The sequence below is a fragment of the Tympanuchus pallidicinctus genome, unplaced genomic scaffold, assembly GCF_026119805.1.
Source record: "Tympanuchus pallidicinctus isolate F22 unplaced genomic scaffold, pur_lepc_1.0 scaffold33, whole genome shotgun sequence".
NCBI classification, from domain to species: Eukaryota; Metazoa; Chordata; class Aves; order Galliformes; family Phasianidae; genus Tympanuchus; species Tympanuchus pallidicinctus.
Window position 1 is genome coordinate 3,449,497 of NW_026294751.1, and position 20,116 is coordinate 3,469,612.

General features: G+C 47.8%; 1 protein-coding gene across 2 annotated transcripts in view; it reads left to right on the top strand.

Annotated features, from left to right (window-relative positions):
* The window catches only part of MAN1C1 (mannosidase alpha class 1C member 1), a 43,466-nt gene that overhangs the window by 21,746 nt on the left and 1,604 nt on the right, over positions 1–20,116 (top strand). Inside the window, exons 4-12 of one of the 2 annotated variants that reach the window (XM_052698848.1) lie at positions 4,799–4,914; positions 6,492–6,572; positions 8,623–8,717; positions 12,071–12,194; positions 13,687–13,780; positions 16,141–16,256; positions 16,408–16,627; positions 18,575–18,747; positions 19,501–19,620. In XM_052698848.1, the coding sequence (XP_052554808.1) occupies positions 4,799–4,914; positions 6,492–6,572; positions 8,623–8,717; positions 12,071–12,194; positions 13,687–13,780; positions 16,141–16,256; positions 16,408–16,627; positions 18,575–18,747; positions 19,501–19,620 (1,139 nt within the window). Of the gene's footprint in view, positions 1–4,798; positions 4,915–6,491; positions 6,573–8,622; positions 8,718–12,070; positions 12,195–13,686; positions 13,781–16,140; positions 16,257–16,407; positions 16,628–18,574; positions 18,748–19,500; positions 19,621–20,116 lie in introns of those variants that run through there. The other variant, XM_052698847.1, reaches the window with a different exon arrangement.

Sequence of the window (20,116 nt, forward strand, 5' to 3'; positions counted from 1 at the left end):
GTTTGGGTTGGAAGAAACCTTAACCTGCTTCTGCTCTGCCCCTGGCAGGGACGCCTTCCACTCGATCAGGCTGCCCACGACCCCATCCAACCTGGTTTTACTTTTAATTCATTATCTTCTGTTCCATCCTTACGTTCCCTGAAAAAGAAGCCCCTACTCAGCTTTCCTGTATGCCCCATTGGACCACACCACCACTTGGTGGCTGCTGTCTGACCTCCTGAATGTGCAACTGCAAGCAGTGTCCATTAGCTAGGAGAGCTCTTTGGAGCTGGGAATCCCCTGGGGAGGAGAGCATGCAGGAATGTTTTGTGCAATTCTGGAGAGAGATCCTGAAATGTTAGCTGCTGCACCAACTGTCCCTTCTCCTTGGGCCTGCTGTTGTCCATTCTGCTTAACACAGAGTCTTTGAGGAAGGATGGAGGTGAATGAATCATGCTTTGTTGCTGGTGAGTCACTCTGTTGCCTCAGGATCCTCTCTTCCCTTGTCAGTGAGTCACTGACACCTTGTTAGAGCAGCCATAGGCCCTGCTCCCACTTACAGGTGTGCAGGGGGGCTTTTTTGGGATGGCAGCTGACAAGATGGTGTAAGGCTCAGGGTCCAACACCTGCAAGCTGAGAGGTTTCCTCACTTACAGGCAGCGCTTTGGTGGGTGGAACTGATGGAGCAGCAGCACAGCCAGGGAAGGTGAACCACTTTCTGAACTCAGTCAGAACTGCTGTTTGTTTCCTGGTGCTCAGGGAACGCATTGAAAATATCCTGGATGCTTTTGCAAGTGCTCTGCAGTCTGTTTGTCATTTTTCTTTCTTCGGAATCCACTTCTGACCCTCTTCCCTGGCTTTTGTCCTTTGCTCTCTGCTCCTTGGTCACAAAGTTGCTGTTAAATCTGCGCAGTGCTGTGTGCTTCACCTTGCACTGTAGGCTGCAGAAGTGGAGACTGAGGTTGTTCTGAGCTGAAGGTTTTCACCTTGGCTGCAAGAAGCTGTATAAAAACTGGTGGCTGTCTCTGATGTGTCTGTGTTCTGTTCTGCATAGCTTGCAGTGAGGCCGAAGGAGAGGAAAACCAAGGGTACGGTTTGCTGATAGGAGGTGATTCTTTGCTTTCTGTACAGCGGGTTGTCTTGCCTCTTAAAAACTTTAATCCTGCCCTCTTTGTAATGGAGCAGCTCTCCTGTGGTGTGAAAGCAGCACTTGGACCTATCCCAGCACAACCAGCAGCAGTCCCATGGTTTGTAAGCACAGGCAGGTGGGATGTGGTCGCTTCCGTTGGATTACACATGTGGAACTGGTGGTTTTTGAAAGCTTCACCAAGTCGGATCTAAACCCTCATTAATCTGCTAATGATCAAACGTGAAGTTTCTGTTGTGGGTGTGTTTCACTGGTCTGTTTGTGCCTGAGTTGGTGGGTTTGATTTGCTGATGATGGGTAGCTGTAAGGAGGTTCACAGATGCAGCAGCAGTTGAGTTCCCACTGTTGGTGTTAAGTCCCAGCTTGGTGCTTTGCAGTGCTTTTCAGGTTGTAATTGGTCTTTGCATGCTTGGCAGGTGGTGGGCTGGTGTTCTTCACCTCTGACTGCCTCTTATGGCCTCCCTTTACACATGGAGAAGGGTGTTGTTTCCTTTTCTCCTCCCCACAGGGGCTTGCTGGGAGCCTGAAAAAGGAGCAGGGCTGTGAGATGTGCAAAGTGGGTGAAACCTGTGCATGTGCCAGGGGACCGTGTTTATTGAGATTTGATGCACGTCTTCCAAAGCATCGCCCTTCTGGTCTGCTGAGTGTGTGTTGAACCTCATAGTGAACCTTTGGGAGCGTGCTGTGTCCTGCAGACTCCTGCTGCTGCTGGCTTTAATGGGCACCTGAGCTAACAGACACCAGAAAGGAGTCAGGGATAGAGTGGGAGCAGGGGATCCTGAGGCCTTCTATTCAGCTGATGGACCTCAAACTGGGAGGAGCTGCTGTGGGCTTTATGGGTGGTTTCAAAGGCCCCTGTGAGATAGTGTCAGTTGAACAGTCTGGCTTCTTTGGCTGACATCACAGTGTGTTCCCACAGAGGCTCCAGGGGGGACAGCATGCACACAATGCCTCCTTCTCTCTGCAGCACGCTCCATTCTGCACCTTTCACAGGCGTTATGTTAATTAATGTAACGTTTGTTCGTGATTGCTGTGGCAGTGCTCACAAGTGAGGGGATGGATGGTGATCGCCCTGGGTGGGTGGGAGTGGGAACAGAGCAGCCTTGTTGCAGACATGGCTGTCTCCTTTCTTCTCGTGCATAAAAGAGCGAATGCTCGCAGCTTGGGACGCGGTGGTACGGGACCTCCTTCAGTCTGAGGGGCCACGGAGATGAATGTCTGTGTTGCTTCCATGAGCTGCTGCATTCTCCCACAGATGGAGCTTCAGGCAGAGCCCCTGGTGCTTGCTGCCATACTGCAAAGTCCTTCAGTTAAAAATACCCTGATCTCCATGCAAGCCTCACCTTGTTCTGCCTGAGCTCCCAGTTTTCCCTTGGTCCTCACCAAAAAATTCCTCCTCCCCATTCACGATGGCCATGCACTCTCATGGAGCAATGTAGGAGCTCATGAGGATCCCAGAGCTTTGTCTGCTGGGCACATGCTGTCCTGCTGGCCACCAGCTGTGCTGTGACCTGCCTCTTCCAAGCAAGGTGTAGCTCTGCTCTGAGCCAGCTGTGCAGCAGGATCAGCAGGGTGGGAGGATTTTATTGGCACACAGGACCTGAGATTCATAGAGGCAGACAGAAACTCAGACACAGAGTCTTGTTAAATGTCACTGCTACCTTTTCTGGGCACCTTTGGGAGGTTTGCATGTGAGGGTTTGTGCTTCAGAACCCTCTCAGCAGGAGTGCAATGAGGATGGAAGCAGCTGCTGGGCAGGGAAGTGTCAGCAAAAGTCAGAAGTGATGCTGGGTTTTGATTCCTCCTCCTTCCAAACCCGCTTCCCCTTTGGTTACATCCATTGCATTGCATTGTATAGATCTTAAAGGGGATTCTTTTTTAACATCTCTCAAAGTAATCAGCACAGCAAGCAAATATCCCTGCCGTTATCAATGGCTGTGTGTGTGATCTAACAACCGTGCCAGGATGTGTGCAGCACTGCCCTTGGGCAGCTGAGTGCAGTCCCAGCCATTGGACACTGTGTCATGAGCTCTGTTGTGATCTGATGAAACAAAGTCCAAGCAGAGACCTGGAAGGAATATCATCAAATTAAACAGACCCAATTAGTGTTATTGGAATTGTCGCAGTAACAGGCTGTGCCTCCGGCTCTATTGCCCTTCCTTCTCTTTGTGAAACATTTTGCTTATGTCCATGCTGTTTCTCTCCTTGATATATAAATATATATATATATATGAAGACATAATCATTAATACTGAAGAAGCATTACAGTTGATACAGAGAGCTCTGACTGCAGCAATGCTCTCATCACTGCTTTTGGAAAACACACCACGCAAACCTCAGCTCAGTTGACTTTTTTCGTAACCATCAGTTGATGTAGTGGCTATTTGATTCCATCTATTGCATGCTGGAAGATAGCTTCAGTTAGATGAACATTTTGCAAGCCTGGTAGGAATAAATGGATTTCTAGAGACTGCCTTCATCTCTTCTCCACAGTCCCTGTTTTTTCATGCAGACAGCGTCCGAAATCCAGCAATCGGTAGCTGAGCAGTGAAGTCTTGGTTGGGTTTTTATTAAAGCAATGATGTGCTGACTGGCTGAAAAGTGTCAAAACTGCAGGCTTGTAACATCAACAAAATCAGGCAAGGATGCCTTTTGCACAGGGTACGAGTGCTGAAAGCATAAATGAGCCCTGCAAGAGATGGGAGGGTCTGAGCCCTTCTTTGGGTGAGGGTGTGATGTATATCAGACACTGTCACTTTTTAGTGAGAAAAGCCAAATACTTGAGATTTATGACATGCCTCACCTTTGCCTTCCTCTCTTCTCTGCAGTCGTTCCTTAGTTGGGTTTTTTCTCAAACAAAACTACAGCTGAAGTAGAACTGAAGGTGTTGCAGAAGTGCCAGCCTGGTGTGGGCAGGCTGGGATTGCTGGCAGAATGCGGGGTGGTGTTTTAAAGTCAGGTAGGCAGACAAAGGAGCTGATGGGAGCCAAATCAAAACATCACCATGCCTGTGGGCCTGCTGCACTGCGGGATGACAGCAAAGCTTCAAAGACAGCAAACTGCTGTCTTCCATGTCCTCTGTCATCCCCAGAGGCACCCACAGCTCAGGCTGTGGTTCGCATGTTGTGCTAATGGGAAACCCTGGGTTGTGATGTGGTGGAAAAGTACTTTGTGCCCTGGATAATGAAACTGCATCAGGACACAATGATCAGAGCCCCGTCCTGGTGCTCCTGCACAGTGCAAATGTGGTTCTTTTTCCTCAGAAGAGGGCTGTGCTTAGGACTGAATTAGGAAGAGGCTGTATTGGGGTTTGCAGCTGAGCAGAGATTAGAATTGGAATTGCCTGAACGTTTTGTCTGAGACGAGCTGAGAAACAAGTCCAAGGGTTGCAGTCATGACTGATGTTTAGAGTATGGATCTGGAGCTGTTCTTTGGAGGTTATTTCTGAACAGGATCAGGCCTTTGAAAGTTGACTTCTCAGAGCAATATCTTTTGGGTGGCAGAGCTCACAGGTCCTCCCAGAAGATCTCAGCCGAGGCTGTGGTCACTCTGGGTCCCATCCAGAGATCCCCATTGCTGGGACTAGGAGGGCCTGCTTGTCTCAGCTCCTGCAGAATCATGTAGAGACAAAAAAAGGAGTGCTTTCATCACACTGTTCTGCTTGCACTGCAGGAGGTCTTCGAGGAGCTACGGTGGTAGATGCCTTAGATACTCTGTACATCATGGAACTGGAGGAGGAATTCCAAGAAGCAAAAACATGGGTGGAGAAGAGTTTTGACTTGAATGTGGTGAGTCAATTACTGGCAGTGCCCGTCTGCATCACAGAAGCCTCGCTGCGTGTTTGGCCAGTTGTAATTGCAGAGCCTTTTTAAGAGTCATTTCACAGAATCACAGAATTGTAGGGGTTGGAAGGGACCTCCAGAGATCATCGTGTCCAACCCCAGTTTGAGGAGGGGAGCTTTGAAGGGGGCGCTACTTTTGGAGCGAGCTACGTAGGTGATCACTGCTGTCCTTTCCAACCCAAACCATTCTGTGATTCCTGGGAGAGCTGATGGAATCTCATCAGTGGAATACAGAGAGTGTTCAAATCCAACCACAGCTCCAGCTTTTCTGTTTGAATGCCAGCTTCGTTGTCTGCCACGGAGAAAAATGCATGCAGCTGCCTCATCATGTGGGTGGGCACGACTGGCATTCACATGTTCATAAAAGGAAGACTGCATTTGATAAATTGGGTGGATGCTCTCAGCGTTACTAAATCGATAAACAAGGGACAAAATCAACTGGGAAATAATTCATCTGGATCTCATAAAAGCTTTTAATCTTAGTCTGTGGAATAGGCTGATCTGCAGAGACAAGGATGAATGCTGAGGGTTGATTGGTGGTGTCAGAAAGCCCAGCAGAGAGGAGCAGAGAGGTTAATTCAAAATTGTTCTGTGCAAGTGGCTCTGGCAGTCCCAAAGAGTGAGGCAGGGACTCCCAAGGCCCAGTTGGAGACTGGGTGCCCTGCACTGCCTCCTGGCATTTCAGGCTTCATCTCAAGGGAGCGTTTGCTCTGGTTTGTAGCCTGCGGAGGGAACAGCCTGGTGCACAGGGCTGGGTGTCCCCTTCACTTTGCCCTGCTCACTGAAAGTGCTGTGTTGGCAAAACATCTTTCCGTTTTGCGGCTTTACGCATTTGCATGTGGGTAGGAATCATTTATCATGCAGACCGACCAGCTGGGAGCCCGTGCTCTGTTTTGAATGCAGTCCTTCTGACATTTGCTGATCGTGGGTTGGGTGGGTAGAGCAACACTTGTTCCAGGTGAGTGGCTCTTGAGTGATTGATTCAGTGAACCGTATCCATCTCTGTCTGCTGTCTCTGGTGCAGATGGCTGTCGTGCAGTTTGTCTCTCCCTAAGCACGCCCAAGACTGCATGCACACTGTGGGCCTTTCTGATCCTGCAAACTGGGCTGAGTCCTTGAATGACAGAACCTTCCTTGTGCAGGAAGTGCTTCAGTCTATTGAATGCGATGCAGTCTTCACCAAAAAGTAGAGAGCGTTCTTCCACGTGGCTGTGCAGTTTGTTCTTTAAAACACACCTCTGGTAGAGATTTGCAAAGTGTAATCCAAGACAGAGTTGAATGGCTGGGCAATAAATCCTCCTTAACTGGTTTAGATATTGTTAGCAGGAGATGAATGGGCAGTTTGGGTGCTTCTCTTCCCCTTGGGCTCCTGCTATCGCTGTAGAGCAAACAAAGTGCATTGAGATGGGAAGGTGTGCTGCAGTAGGCCTGGGAGACCTGGGGATCTGCCTGCAGTCTGCTCACCTCAGCTGCTATTTCTGTGTGTGGCCTTGGCAGTCAGGTGTATCACTTTGTGTTTTCAGAATGGAGAAGCATCCTTGTTCGAGGTGAACATCCGCTACATCGGAGGACTGCTGGCTGCGTACTACTTAACTGGAGAAGAGGTTTGTGCCAGCAGCTCTGTGCATCACACTGTTAGCAAGACTGAACTGAAAGGTTTCTCCAGCAGCTTTTCTCTGAGCACCGGATGATCTCACCATAACAGCAGGCTAAACCTGTTGCTTTTGTGTATATTGAAACGCCACTCATATTCTTTAATTCTCGTGTGATTGCTTTGAATGCCTCATTTGCACAGACTTCTCCTGTTGGTGAGCAGTTTGGATACGTTGCTCTCCACTGAAATGGCACTTGCAGTGATGGTGTGTTTATTGCTGTTCCTTTGTATTCTAAAGTGGGCAGTATTACATCAAACATCACTCCAAGTCCTGCTCCAACCAAAGGAAGGCAACTGGTCAGTGGCAATTGCTCCAAACTTTGTCTGAACAGTCTGCAGCATTTATTTGTCAGATAAAGTGCCTTGGGACACAGGGAAGGAGGGCCTGTCAAGCTGCCAGGCAGGTTCCTGTGTTCTGCCAGCTCTTGTGACAGTGGTGCAGCTCCATGCAGTGTGCTGGTGCTGGGGGCTGAGCCCACATTGTGCTGTGGTGGAGCAGCCATTCGTGGGTGCTGCCTTCCTCCTGCAGTGCTGCTTAAAGCAGGAGGCTCTCACTTCCACTTCCCTTCTTACTCTCCATCCTGACAGAGGCGAGGACTTAGAGCTGTAATCTGTTTTGTAATACAGCCAGACTGGAATTTTACATCTGGCTGTAGGGAGATTAAGAGGTCATTGCTTTGCTCCAGAAGTCTTAAGGAAGCAACAATTCTGTTCCATGGGGGGAGTTTTGTGAGTGAAAGAGCTGTAAGACTGGCTGTTAAATGAGAGTTTAGCTCTTGTGCCATATGCTGACTGTGTTTGTAGTAGGATGGGACGGTTCATCACTGCAAAGTGGCACCATTGCAGCCACACTGTTAATTGGGTTGCATTTAAATCACTTTCAGGAATGACTTCTGTCTGTAATTCCTGTCTGGGCAAACTCTCAAAGTGCCCAGACTCTCTCGTGCCCTCACTCAAGGCCATGCCCAGTCACAGCTTCAGCAGGCTTCAGGTCAACAGCAAAAAGAAACCACATTAAACTGTAGAACTCCAGCAGTGACCTCTGGAAATGCAGCCAGGGCAGCACCTGCCATACACTCACCAGGTTCAGCCTGGCAAAGTGCAAGTCCCTGTCTTCTGGCTTTGACTTCTGAATCAAATCCCTACTTACTTGTAAGCACATCAGTAGGCTGATAGCCCCCAGGAGAGCTCAGTTTTCCTCAGTGCTGTGATTTTGGAGCAGTGAATTCCTTCTTTCTTGGAATTACTGTGACAGCTTGGGCTGATACAGGAGGGGGGTAGAGGTAAAAGGCTTCTGTTTTATCTCTTAAGTCACCTACAAGCTTCTCTTGATCTGGACTAAGCTTTGGAGCAAAGATTAGTGCTTACAGCAGTTTGTTCCAAAATAATTATGTATGATGATTTCGTGCTGCAAGGCACCATAAGCTGTAATTTGATTTGAAAGCTCAAAAACTCAGGCATTATGAATGGGAAGGGAACAGCTTAGCCATAGAACTATGAATCCCTCATGGAACTGAGTTGCCAGCTAAAGATTGATCCTTGGAAATTGTGTTTTTTGTGTCTGGAGTTAACAACAGGTAGACAAACATGTTGTAAATCTGACAGGGCTTCGCAGATGTATTTTGATTTTAATTCAGCATGCACTTCCACACCGGGAAAATCATGGGATTTGTCCCAAAAGAACAGCCTTTGGGTCAGTTCAGATCACTGAAATTTGTTGCTGGGGTATTTGGGGCATTCTGTGTGCTCTCATACAGCTTGAGGGTTTGGCAGGTGACTCGAGAACGGATTTTTTGGAGGATATTTCAGTAGACAGCTGAGCCCATCCACTTTTGGTTCAAATCCGTCACGCAGTGGATCTGTAAGTGGTAGAGCTGCATGGTGTACAGTGCTGTTAGGTTTCTATAATGGTTAGTTTGAGGTGGGCTTCAAAGAATCCAAGGGGACTGGTGTTCGTGAGCAGTCCATCAGACACTGATCCTCTCTTTTTCTCTTAACAGGTGTTCAAGAGTAAAGCTCTGGAGCTCGGAGAGAAACTCCTGCCAGCTTTTAACACTCCCACTGGTATCCCACGTGGCGTCATAAATCTGGGCAGGCAAGACACGTGTCCTTACCAGCATGTCATTTTATTACTGAATGTAAAAGAGCAGCACCCAAGCAGGAGCAGCAGCACTTTCTCAGAGCTGCCCCCCCTCTAGAGCAGATTCTTCGAGGTCATTTGTTTTGCCAGCTCAGAACCAAGAAGTGCCTTGGCAGAGATTGCAGGTGACTCAAAGCCAGCTGTGTTTTATTAATGTTGGACTATCCACAGTTTCTTCCTCTAATTCTTGGCAGGCCTCCCTGCTGCAGTAGCATTTTCTTCATTCTCATTTTCTTTGAAAGGTTATTTGTAGTCTGTTTTGCAGTGTACCCAATCAGATGCACATGCATTTATCCAGGTTCAGTTTTTGTAGAGATTTGGAAAGAAACAGGATGGGACTGACTGACTTTTTTGCTGCTAGAAAGGGCGGAGATACTGATCCTCTGCTTCTCTCCCTGCTGGCAGCACTCAGCCAGGTGTGTAGCCTTCACACAGCATTTGATTTGCCACAGCATTTGATTTCAGGTAGGTGGTGGCCTCCTGCTGGAGGGGAGCTTTAGGAGAACTGGGTTAAATGGCTTGTTGAAGGGCGCTTGGAAAAGAGAGGCAAACTTGCAGGCTAGACTCTGATTCTCACCAGCAGACATTGTTCCCTGCCAATAAGGGCTCATTGGTTCTTGATGCCTACTGACAAATTCCCCTGGCTAAAAGCTGCATGCCAGCTGAGGCACAGACAGCAGGAAATGTGGGTTAACAAAACCTTTCATCCTCCCCTCTTGCAAAACTCAGAACAGCAGCCATGAAAATCGTTACTCATCTCTCAGCCCAGATCTCCTGTTTGGCTCCCATCTGTGAAGTGCAAGACTGTCAGATGTTTGGCTCGTGGTGATCCATTGCTTAAATCCCACTGTCACCCTTTGGTTGTTCCATCTGCATGTCGTCCTACTGAAAATTCAATCCACTGCCACCAGGACTTGGTCTCTTTTTACAGAAGAGACATTTTGCTTCTTCTGTAACTGATAAGGACTCGACATAGACTAACCTTTCACAGAAATGCCAAATCCTCCCGTGCCCTTTGTGAAGACAATTGAAACCATCTGTGTCTGGCTAGACATTCCCCAAATGTTTTGCTGATGACCTTTTCTAAGTGCAAAGAAAATAAGAATGAAACCGAGCCTGCAATCCGCCATGTTACTGGCATGAGCTCTGGCATCAGGGCTACGAATCGGCTGTGAGGGCTTGGAGCGACAAGTGATTTAGCAGTAAGGATGACGTGAGCTAAATCTGTTGTCCTACTAGTGCTGGAACGTGATGAACAGCCAGAGGCCATGAGTTATTCAGTTTGAGATAGCGTGGGGAAATGGAAACTGAGCAAAGAAGTGATGCTGTGAGAACCCGAGTGTCAGGGCCAAGCCAGAGCCCAGAAGAGTTTGGCAAGAAGGGATTGCCTCACCAGTTCAACATCTCCAAGCAGATCCTAATTGCAGAGATCTCATCAGCTCGAAAGCACAGGTCTTGTAGCATGTGTAGGCTTTTGTTGGTGGCAGCTTTCATAGGTGGGTAGGAACGGTGTTCAGAAATGTGAAACAAACAAAAGTTGGCTTTAAGTCAATTTTTGAGGACCCAGATAGAAAGTTATCTCCATCCCTTCTTCCTATAGCTAGCTGCCTTTCTCTGTTCCTACACCTCACAGGGCATTTTCCTCTTGTCCCCTCCCCAGTGCTGGGTTTCCCTATGGCCATGTGTTTTCACACAGGCTCCAGTATCGTATCCCATAGAGGATATTGGTTTCCATCCTGGCATGATTGCCACGTTGTCTGCCAGCTCCTGGAGTACATCATCTTCTAAAAGCTGCTGTTCTGCACTGTGTTATGCTTTGATTTCTCTCCTGTTCCAGCTCCCTGACTCCTCTTCTTCACAGCTTCCCTAAGCTCTCTGTGTTCCCAAATCCTTCCTCATCACCCTCCTCTCCTGGTCTCTCCTTTGGCTTGGCACCGTTTTGCTGCTTTGAATTGAGGGAAGATGCTACAGTCGCTTTTGGTGTTGCTGCACTGGGCAGAGTTTAAGGAAAAGGGGCTGAAGAAGCACCTTCCTTTGTCTTGCAGATGAGGATCCTTGAAAAGGTGGTTTCTTCTGAGATGCTGTAAAATAGGGCACGTGTGAAGATCCAGTTTGTCTAGTCTAATGCTGAAAAAATGTTTTCCTGCACGGGGTCATTTTTAGGCTGTTCTTTAACCCCAGGCAAATAGCAGACATACTCTGCTTCCTCCAGACCACTTCTCCCTGAGTTTTACTGTGATTTGTCACCCAGAGCTTGGATTCTTGGCAGCAGGGTCCCTGCAGGCAGTGGCTTGCTGCATTTTTTTGGGTGGAAGTTCCCAGGGGAGGGTTGTCAGCCACTGTGATCCCAGAGAGCTGCTGTTGCAATTAACACAGCCTCATTCAGCTGCTTCTGAACTCTCATCTAAACTAGCTCAGGAAGCAGTTTGCTCGTGAGGTCATATTTGTTACAGTCTGCCTTCAGTGCAGAAATTGGTGATAGGTAAGAGAACACCAAGCAATCAGGATCAATTAGTACACTCATTAGTACACTCATTAGTACACTCATCCTAGGGACAGCGCTGCCAGGTCCAGCAGATGTTTCCAACATGTCCCTCACACCAGTGTTACTCTGGGCAGAACTCTGAGCCTTTCAGCCCATCCACAAACGCTTTCATCCATTAATACCTGATGTTATTGGGGTGCCCATTTTAGCCGTGATGTCTTCAAAGCAAAAATTGGTCATAGAGCATCCTGACCCTCCGGAGGGAAGCCTGATGGGTGGCAGTGAGTGACTGAGCTGCCTGAAGCTGGGAGCATCTTGCTTATCTAATAGCTTTTTTGGCCTGGAGGTGAAACAAAGTGCTCTGGACCTGGCATGGTTTTCTTTACACGACATGGAGGAGAAACCTTTTTTGCCTCAGAAAGATCGTTGGTTTTAGGCTCTCGTAAACAACATAAGCACTTCTGTTTTCATAGCCTGGCTTTTAGATGCTATCTGCTGCTCTCCCCCAGAAACACTGGAAATGTGCTGCCTCATCTGTACCAACAACAAGCAGTTCTTGCAAAGAGAAGTGAAAATAAAAGTCATGCTGCTTGTGAGGTAGCTCAGCCACACTTCCCTCAGCAAGAACCTGCAGAGGCTATTTTGACCCATGGGCCGTGAGGTCACCTTCAGGGTCTGTGCAGCTTTCAGAGAGGTGCAGAGCTGCAGTCTGGGGCAGTGGAGTACAAGAAGGAAAGGTGTGGTTTGCACTGGGGCAGCGGGGTGACCTCAGGCTTTGACTGTGTTTTCCTGGCACTGAAGGCTTCCTTTTCTCTCCTTGCAGCGGCATGAGTTGGAGTTGGGGTTGGGCATCTGCCGGAAGCAGCATCTTAGCAGAATTTGGTACCTTGCACTTAGAATTCCTGCACCTCACCGAGCTCTCTGGCAACCCAGTGTTTGCAGAAAAGGCAAGTACTCCCAACCTCATCGTTGGAAACTTCATCCTTGTGGGGCAGGGTTGGAGTAGAGCAGCACCTTGGTTTGCCTGCAGCAGGGAGCATGGCAGCTCTCCCCTCTTCCCAACACCAATACAGCTTGCAGAGCAGAAACCTTCCAGAGTGGGACGTGAGTTCAGAAACCTCCATCCTGCAGGGTGCGAAGGTCACAAGACTCAGAGCATCCTATGCACCAGCTCCCTAAAAGGGTCACTAAACTCTGCTCGTGGGTCCATTGCACCAACTGGCTCTGTAAGGCATTAACCCCAATGTTTCCTCTGAGCATTTACATTTGCTGCCGGCCCCTTCAGCTGCCTCTTTCCATTACCTGTAAGGCAGGAAGGGAGAAGTGAGCACTGAAAACACGAGTGCAAGAAGATGTGACACTGACAGCCAGAATTGCATCTGTATTCCAGGTTCAAACTGTGGTATTTTGAGCCAAACCAAGCCACTGTCCCCAGTGTAACATATTTTCCTCTTTGTCTCTTACGCCCGTGGAGTTGTAAGGACAGAACTTTTCTATTGGACTCCCCTGAGCTGCCCATGTCTGCTGTGTGCTACAGAGATTGTGAGCCATTCATCTTTATGCCCTCTGAGAGAGAAAACGTAGGATGATAGGGGCTCAAACAGCCCATCCTGTGGGAAATGACTTCAGAGAAACAGATCAACTCATTAATTTGCAGCTTGAGACTTGTGTGATTTTAGCAGGAATGAAATCCATCTGTGTCTTTATTCAAACACCGTGCTACAAAAATTCAGTAAATATTATGCAGCCTGACGACTTGGTTGGAAGCATCAACTGCAGTCTGTAGCCAGCTTTTACGCACAGATTGTCTGATTTTATAAAAGGTTTATAGAGCATATTAGCTGCTCTGTGGGCTTTAGTAGAATATTTATGCTGCTTCTCATTTAATGATGTCCCTTATGGGAAAGGCTTGTTGGATTTAATTGGGGTGAAGCCAAGAGAGGCTTTGGAGTGTAAAACTTCTCGAGCATATAAAAGGGGCTGTTGGTTGTTGAAACTGAAGGCACCAGCTCATCTCATGGAGTGACCACATGGTGAATGTAAGTATGTGTGAGTCACTCATCCCTGCTGCTCCTGTCCATTTCTGTCTTGAAAAATGAAATCACCTTCCACCTCCCATCCATTTCCACCCTTTGGGATTCTTTCTGACCCAGTGCTGGGAAACTGCTTCTGATGGTTGCAGAACTGGGGCCTTGCAGGGTTTGTAGGACCACTGTTAGAATCCCACAGAACTGGACAGCACTGAGGAGTGCAGCAGGAAGGTCTCTCACTGCAGAACCACATCGTTAGGTTCTGCTTGCATGGTTTGCAGTGCTGTGGGCTGTGTTCAGCCAAGGGTGACACTGGTGAGTGGCAGAACTCTCAGCGATGGTGAGAACTACTGACGTTGTTTCTTTCCAGCAGAGAAGTAACACGGTTCCTGTCTCTGATCTCTCCTAGGTGCTCAACATCCGTAAAGTCCTGAAAAGAGTGGAGAAACCACAGGGCCTTTATCCCAACTTTCTCAGCCCAGTGACGGGGAACTGGGTGCAGCGTAGGTATCAGTTTGTGCTCATGGTGCATTTTGGTCTGTTCTTCTGTTTTAGGAAGCGATGGTCAGGGTCAGAGATTGGCTGAGCAGTGTCCCAGCAAAGTATCTTGAGTGAGTGCAGCCGTCTGTTAAACCAGATCTGTCTGTGAAGAAAGAAAATAGGCTTCTCTGTTTGTCCCAAGGATTGATCTTCCCACTCATTCCAAAGCAGTTCAGCTTTCCCTCCACATTCGTCTCTGCAGAGCTGCTGTGAGATGTTGCACCTGAGAAACCAATTTCCAGTCTTCTACTTCACCCTTGCAGTGCTGCTTCCTTTGTGCTGTTCCCAACAGCTGATGTGACACCTCCCCAGAAGCAGCCCTAATGCTTGCTATTCGTTGGTGCTGAGAGGAGGAGTGCCTGCCTCTTCGATCTGCTGTTGCCATAACTCATCATGATTGAATCCTTGGGAAACTGAAGAGCTGTGCTTTTAATTCAGATGTCTAAAATACTCAGCTTGATACTCAGGATTAATCTTTTCTACCACTAACTCTATTTCTGTCTGCGAATTTGGCTTCGCTGTTCTGAACTCTGTTCCTTGCTGTCATACAGATGGGCCCATTGCCTGCTGGTGCTCAGAGATTATTAGAAGTAGCCTCTGATTATTTTTTTCTGGGGATGGAAACTTGCACAAAAGGAGGATGGGTGTTCATTCTCTTAGGCTTTCACGTCATGGGGGCAACTGACAGCACAGACTGCTGTGGCTGTTGCTCATAATGTGACATTTGTGGTCTGAATTCATCTTCCAGTGAGAGAAAAGGCTAATCAGCCTCTTCTGCATCTACAACGTTGCTGATGCAAGATAGATTAGGGCCAAAGTGGGGAGGCAGCTGCTGTCTGCCACAGAGATGTTCCCTGTAGGTGCCAGACTCTCATTTTCTCTCATCATTAAAGCTCTTTGCAGGAAGGTGTTTTTCTTGGAATTGCAGTGATTTTCTTAAGAGGCGAATCTTTGACCTGGCTGAGCAGCAATCCTACATGAAGAGGCAGTGCTGTACCTGCAGTTGTTACCTTCAGGATATCAGGGCTCAGTCCCCTGCTGAAAGGAAGGATTTGTTTGTGCACGGTGCCTCAGAGGGAAATGCTGGCAGAGCTGCTGCCATATGGAAAGTAATTATGTACCAGAGCTCCTGCTATGGTGGTTTTACAGCGACACACTTAAGATCACAGAGATCTCTTTGGAGACGCACCGTGCAGCCGTTGTTTGTAAATGCTCTGTCCTCTTCTGTTTGTTTTGTCCTCCTGGATCCATGTGCCTGATCTCACTGTTGTGCTATGGATTGTTCCATGGATCGTTGGACATACTGTGGGAGGCGTGTTTGCTTTTAAGGTCAGGAGAACGCGTGGCTGTTGATCTCTCCTAGTGGTGGGACTTAGCAGGTAGAACAAGCCTGGGGGCATCAGGTATGTACAATAAAAGGAGAAATCAAAATCTGAGCAGCTAATTCCAAAACTCTGCTGCACCTGCTTACATTTAAAATGAGGAAGCGTGCAGGCACAGAGGTAGACACAGTTAATTAACAGGGACTGTTCAGTCCATGGGGGGCAATTTCTCTTGTTCTTCTAAGAAGGGGAGTTTTTGGCTGCTTCAGAGAATTGCTGTTGCTTTTTCCTCTGTGGTGTGGTTTAAAGATATAAATCCAGCAGTTCCCTGCCAGGCAGAAACCTGCAGCTGTCCTTCCTGTGTCAGTGTGCAGTTTGTTAGCGTCCTCTCGGCTGAGGTCAAAGCATCTAACAAGGTAGCTTTGAAAATTGGAGTTTTCCAGAAGAAAAATACCCTGTGCACATCCTTACACCTGACACTATCGTTTTAATGCTCCAGCAGCCTTTCCCATCCAGCGATGAGACAGGAATACCAATGGCAGAACCTGGAGGTCCCTGCAGCAGCCCGTTTCTGGCATCTATAGCTGATCTAACATGTGCTCTCCTTTTCCTGAGGCAGGCAGTCGGCACCTGGCAGCTTTGTGTAGGCAGAGGTCTGTCAGTACCTGCCATTGCACTTTGTTTATGGGACAGGGATTTATGATGATTGCTTCATAAACGAGAAGTATCTCCAAGTTGTCGTACCAATAACTTGGAAAATATGGCATCCAAATGGCTTCAGTGAACTTGTAAAATGTTTTATAAAGGCAAGGAATGGTTTTCTTTGGATTGCACTTTCCACCTTTCTTCCTTTCTTAAGAAGTGATGTCCAAACTCTTCTGAGAAAACTGGAAAGGAGGAAAGAAAAAGACAGCAACTAGGATGTGGTTATTTGCTCTTGTTAGCACAGCTACACACTGCATGTCCTGAACCCGAGCTCTTTCTTGGCTTTCCCACTGCAGACCATGTCTCTATTGGAGGGCTTGGAGACAGCTTTTATGAGTATCTCATCAAATCGTGGCTGATGTCAGACAAGAAGGACTCTGAAGCAAAAAAGATGTATGATGATGCACTGGAGGTAAGGAGCAGGTTGGAGCGCTGGGTCTTTGGTGGGGGACGTCGTCCATCAGATTGTTTCTGCTGAGTGTTGTGTGCCTTTGGGTTCATCTGATATTCACTCCTCACCCGATCCACTGAGTCTCCTACGGTCTTGCTTTTCATCTCCTTAGGCAATAGAAAAGCATTTGGTCAAAAAATCTGCGGGAGGATTGACCTACATCGCCGAATGGAGGGGCGGCATCTTGGACCACAAAATGGGCCACCTGGCTTGCTTCTCTGGGGGCATGATAGCACTGGGAGCTGAGCATGGTGGAGAAGAGAGGAAGCAACACTACATGGATCTTGCTGCAGCAATTACAAACACATGTCATGAGTCCTACGCACGCTCAGGTAAACCTGCGGGCTGCCTGAAAACCATTAGCAAGGAAGAGTCTGCAGCTTGGGAGACTCCGTTTTCATGTGGCAGAGGGTTGCAGCAGAGTTTGGTGCATCAGCAACATCTTCCTCCCTCCTTCTGATTTTCACTTTTTTTTTATCTAGAAGAGAAAACTGTATGTTGCATAGCAGACAGCTGGAACAGAGGGAGAGACAGATGTGTGCCCTTGTGGCAGAGCTGGGAGATGAAGCCAGAACTGAATTGTAGGCCTGCCTCCCAGAACAGTCCCAGAACAGCCCCAGACCTAACCTTCTCCCAGCAAGACTACAGTTCAAGTCTGTCCTTTCACATCCCTGTGCAAACAAAAATAGGAGATTAACAGTGATTAACTGCAAGGTGTCCCAGTATATGGAGCAGAGCAGCTGAGAAGACCAGCAGGAGACCTGCAGCTGCTGATAGGAACTGGAAAAATGAAATTACTTATCCCTTCCCTGCTGTTTAAGGAGAGACTGGTTAAGTCTTTCATTTTCACAAGTCCAGTACAATGTATTTCACCTACACAGTGTGCTTATCAGTCAGTGCTTTGGGAGAGCAGTGACTGGCAATGAATGAGAGACTGGGTAAATTTTCTGCCTACAGGGCTTTCAGCAAGATAAGCTTGCTTTGGACTCTACTCCTTTCTTTGAAAGCATCTCTGTAGCTCTTCTGAGCCTGCAGGCAGAAAAGCAGCAGTCACCTTTCCAAGACCTTGTCAAACACATCCTGTCTGCACTGTTTGCAAAGATTGTTTCACCAAATCAGCACGACTGTATTGGCAGTTGTGGTCTGGCACGCTTGCCTAACAAGCTTTAGGTTAACCTGAAATTATATTTGCAAATAAGGCAGGTGGTTTATTTTTTTTTAGTGGTCTTTTTTTTTCCCCCCAGCACTTAGAGAAATAAAGCAAATCACCCGAACTAAAAATCCTCTGGCTGTGAGTGCCTGCAGCCAATTTTCACCTTTTAACAGTATCCATCAGCATAAAAAGGACAATGGCAGGCCTGCCCACACTGATTACAGTGCTGTCATCTCTGCAGGCTCATTGTGTGCAGAGTGTCTGTGCACCAGCTCTCAGCAAATAGCACAACTAGCAGACACCATTAGATCCCCGTGTAGATAGGAGGGCCCAGAGAAAGCGTGCAAAATATGTATAAAAATGAAATGACTGCCTGAAACACAGCCATGTGTAAGTGTATAGGTGCAGCAAGAGAAGCCTGATGTGGCATGATGATATAAGTAGGTCTTGAAGGCATGATTTGAATAGTAGATGATGTTTGTGAGAGATTGAGAGCTTTGCATAAGGGGCACTCGAAAAAAATCAAGGTACTTGCAATGTTTTATTCATGAAATATCGGTGAAATGGATTAAGCTTTCCCTATCCACATGATGTCCTTTTTCTAAGGCTGTCAGTAGACAAGAAAGAAAGGTAGAGGGAGTGGTTGCAGGTCCCAGGTGCTTCCCCTTATAGCTTCCATGCACCAGTGCTGTTGAAGTGTCTCAATCTGCTCTACTGGTGACTGTGAAACAACAGCTCTCCAGTCTGGGAGCAGTGCATCAGTGTCTCAGTGGTGGCAGGTCCAGTCACAGGGTTTGGCTTTTCTCTTTGAAATGCTCAGCCTCTGTATGCTCTCACCTGGATCCTGACTTGTTGGCAGTGATGAACTCTGCTCTCTCCCCTCAAATCTGGTCCAGGTCTTTGCTTTTTCAGTTGTATTCATCCTCAGAAACACTTCATCCTCAGCTTAAATGGTAGCCAGACTGTGAGCAGTAACTCTGACGCGTGTACACAGGCGTGATTGATCTTCTCTACTGACCTCATGCAAGCCCGAGTCAAATGTCTGCCTCCTGAACAGCATAAAAGCACCTGAAGTCTGTTTACTTGCTTGCTCAAACTGATTATTACTGTGTGTGATTTTGTTTAGATACCAAACTTGGCCCTGAAGCCTTTCGTTTTGATGCTGGGACCGAAGCCATGGCAACCAGACTCAGCGAGCGCTACTACATCCTGCGCCCAGAAGTGGTGGAAAGCTACGTGTACATGTGGAGGCTGACACACGATGTCAAGTACAGGCAGTGGGGCTGGGAGGTCGTGAAGGTATGGCTGGAAAACTCCCTTTAGGCTGCTGGATTCTGACAAGAATCTCTCCTTCAAGTTCAGGAAAAAGAGTAGAAGTTACTTAAAACGGGAGGGACTGAGAAACATTTGCAGTGGGGCAGAAGTAAGCAAAAGAGCTCAATTCAGTGCAGCTTCTTTGCTGGTTGTAGCAAATGTAATCAGTCAAAGCTGCAGAGGTTCATGGATAAGAGTGCTGCAGCCAGCAAAACCTGATGTTGATGTGACAGCTTTCTGCAAAAAGGAGTCAGCCTTGTATCTGGAGTGCTCTGAACCATTGGTTTCACCAGGGAAAATCAGCAAACCTGGCTTTGCTCTTTGTCTTATTGTCTTCTTCCCTCTACAACTTCCCAACCAGAAAGTCCTTCACCTCTTCCTAGCTCGTGCCCTGCGTTGTAGCAGGGACTGCATTTCAGTGGCAGAACCATCATTCATCTGGTGCCCTGGAAAAGAGACTCTGCAGGCAGCTGGAGTTGCCACTTGAGATCTGTTTTTGTTGTGTGTAATGTCAAGGTCAATCAGTCACCCAGCTGAGGCAGTTTATGTTTCTCTTGCTATTGCATTAGAGCTAGCTTTATTCCTGCAGGCTGGAGTAACCACCAGTTAACTTCAGTGACAGGCATAAGCTGCTACAAACTCTGAATTTGATTTGTAAAGTGGACTTTCAGTGCAGCCCATGATTAACGTGTTGGTCCGTGCTGTCGCGTGTTACTGAGATTTCTTTTCCTTTCTCAGGCTCTGGAAAAACACTGCAGAGTAGAGGCTGGTTTTTCTGGCATCCGAGATGTTTACACCACGGTCCCAACCCATGACAACATGCAACAGAGTTTTTTCCTTGCAGAGACTCTGAAGTAAGTCTGGTATCACAAAGGTCATGTCAGAATACCACAGTTCTTGCAAGATCGACAATTTTGCCAGCATAAATCTCTATTAAGAAAAGATTTTAACTTTCTGTGGGGAAATTTGAGCCAGGGATACGGGCATGGCAAAGCTTTAGTAGCTTCCTCATGTCCAGCTATTGCTTTAGAGGCAGTCTGCAGGACTCGTATGTGCTAGGTTTAAAGAACTCTTCCTGCCATTCGAGCTATTCTGAAAGGAGTGGAAGCTGTGATGGTTTAAGTGGCAGCTGTCCCCTCAGTCAGCTTAGTGCCCTGCACAAAGGGGAGGTTTGACCGTGGCGTGGGTTTGCTGTTCCTTTGCTGCAGATCTGCCTCTGGTGGTGGCTTGAGGTAGCGTTTGTGGGGTGGCTGAGCACAGGTGCTCGCACCATTGTGCTGTGCTTCCTCCGGGAATGGCAGCTTTCAGCAAGAGAGTGAAGTGTGCTGTCAGGAAAGCTGTCACCACGCACTCT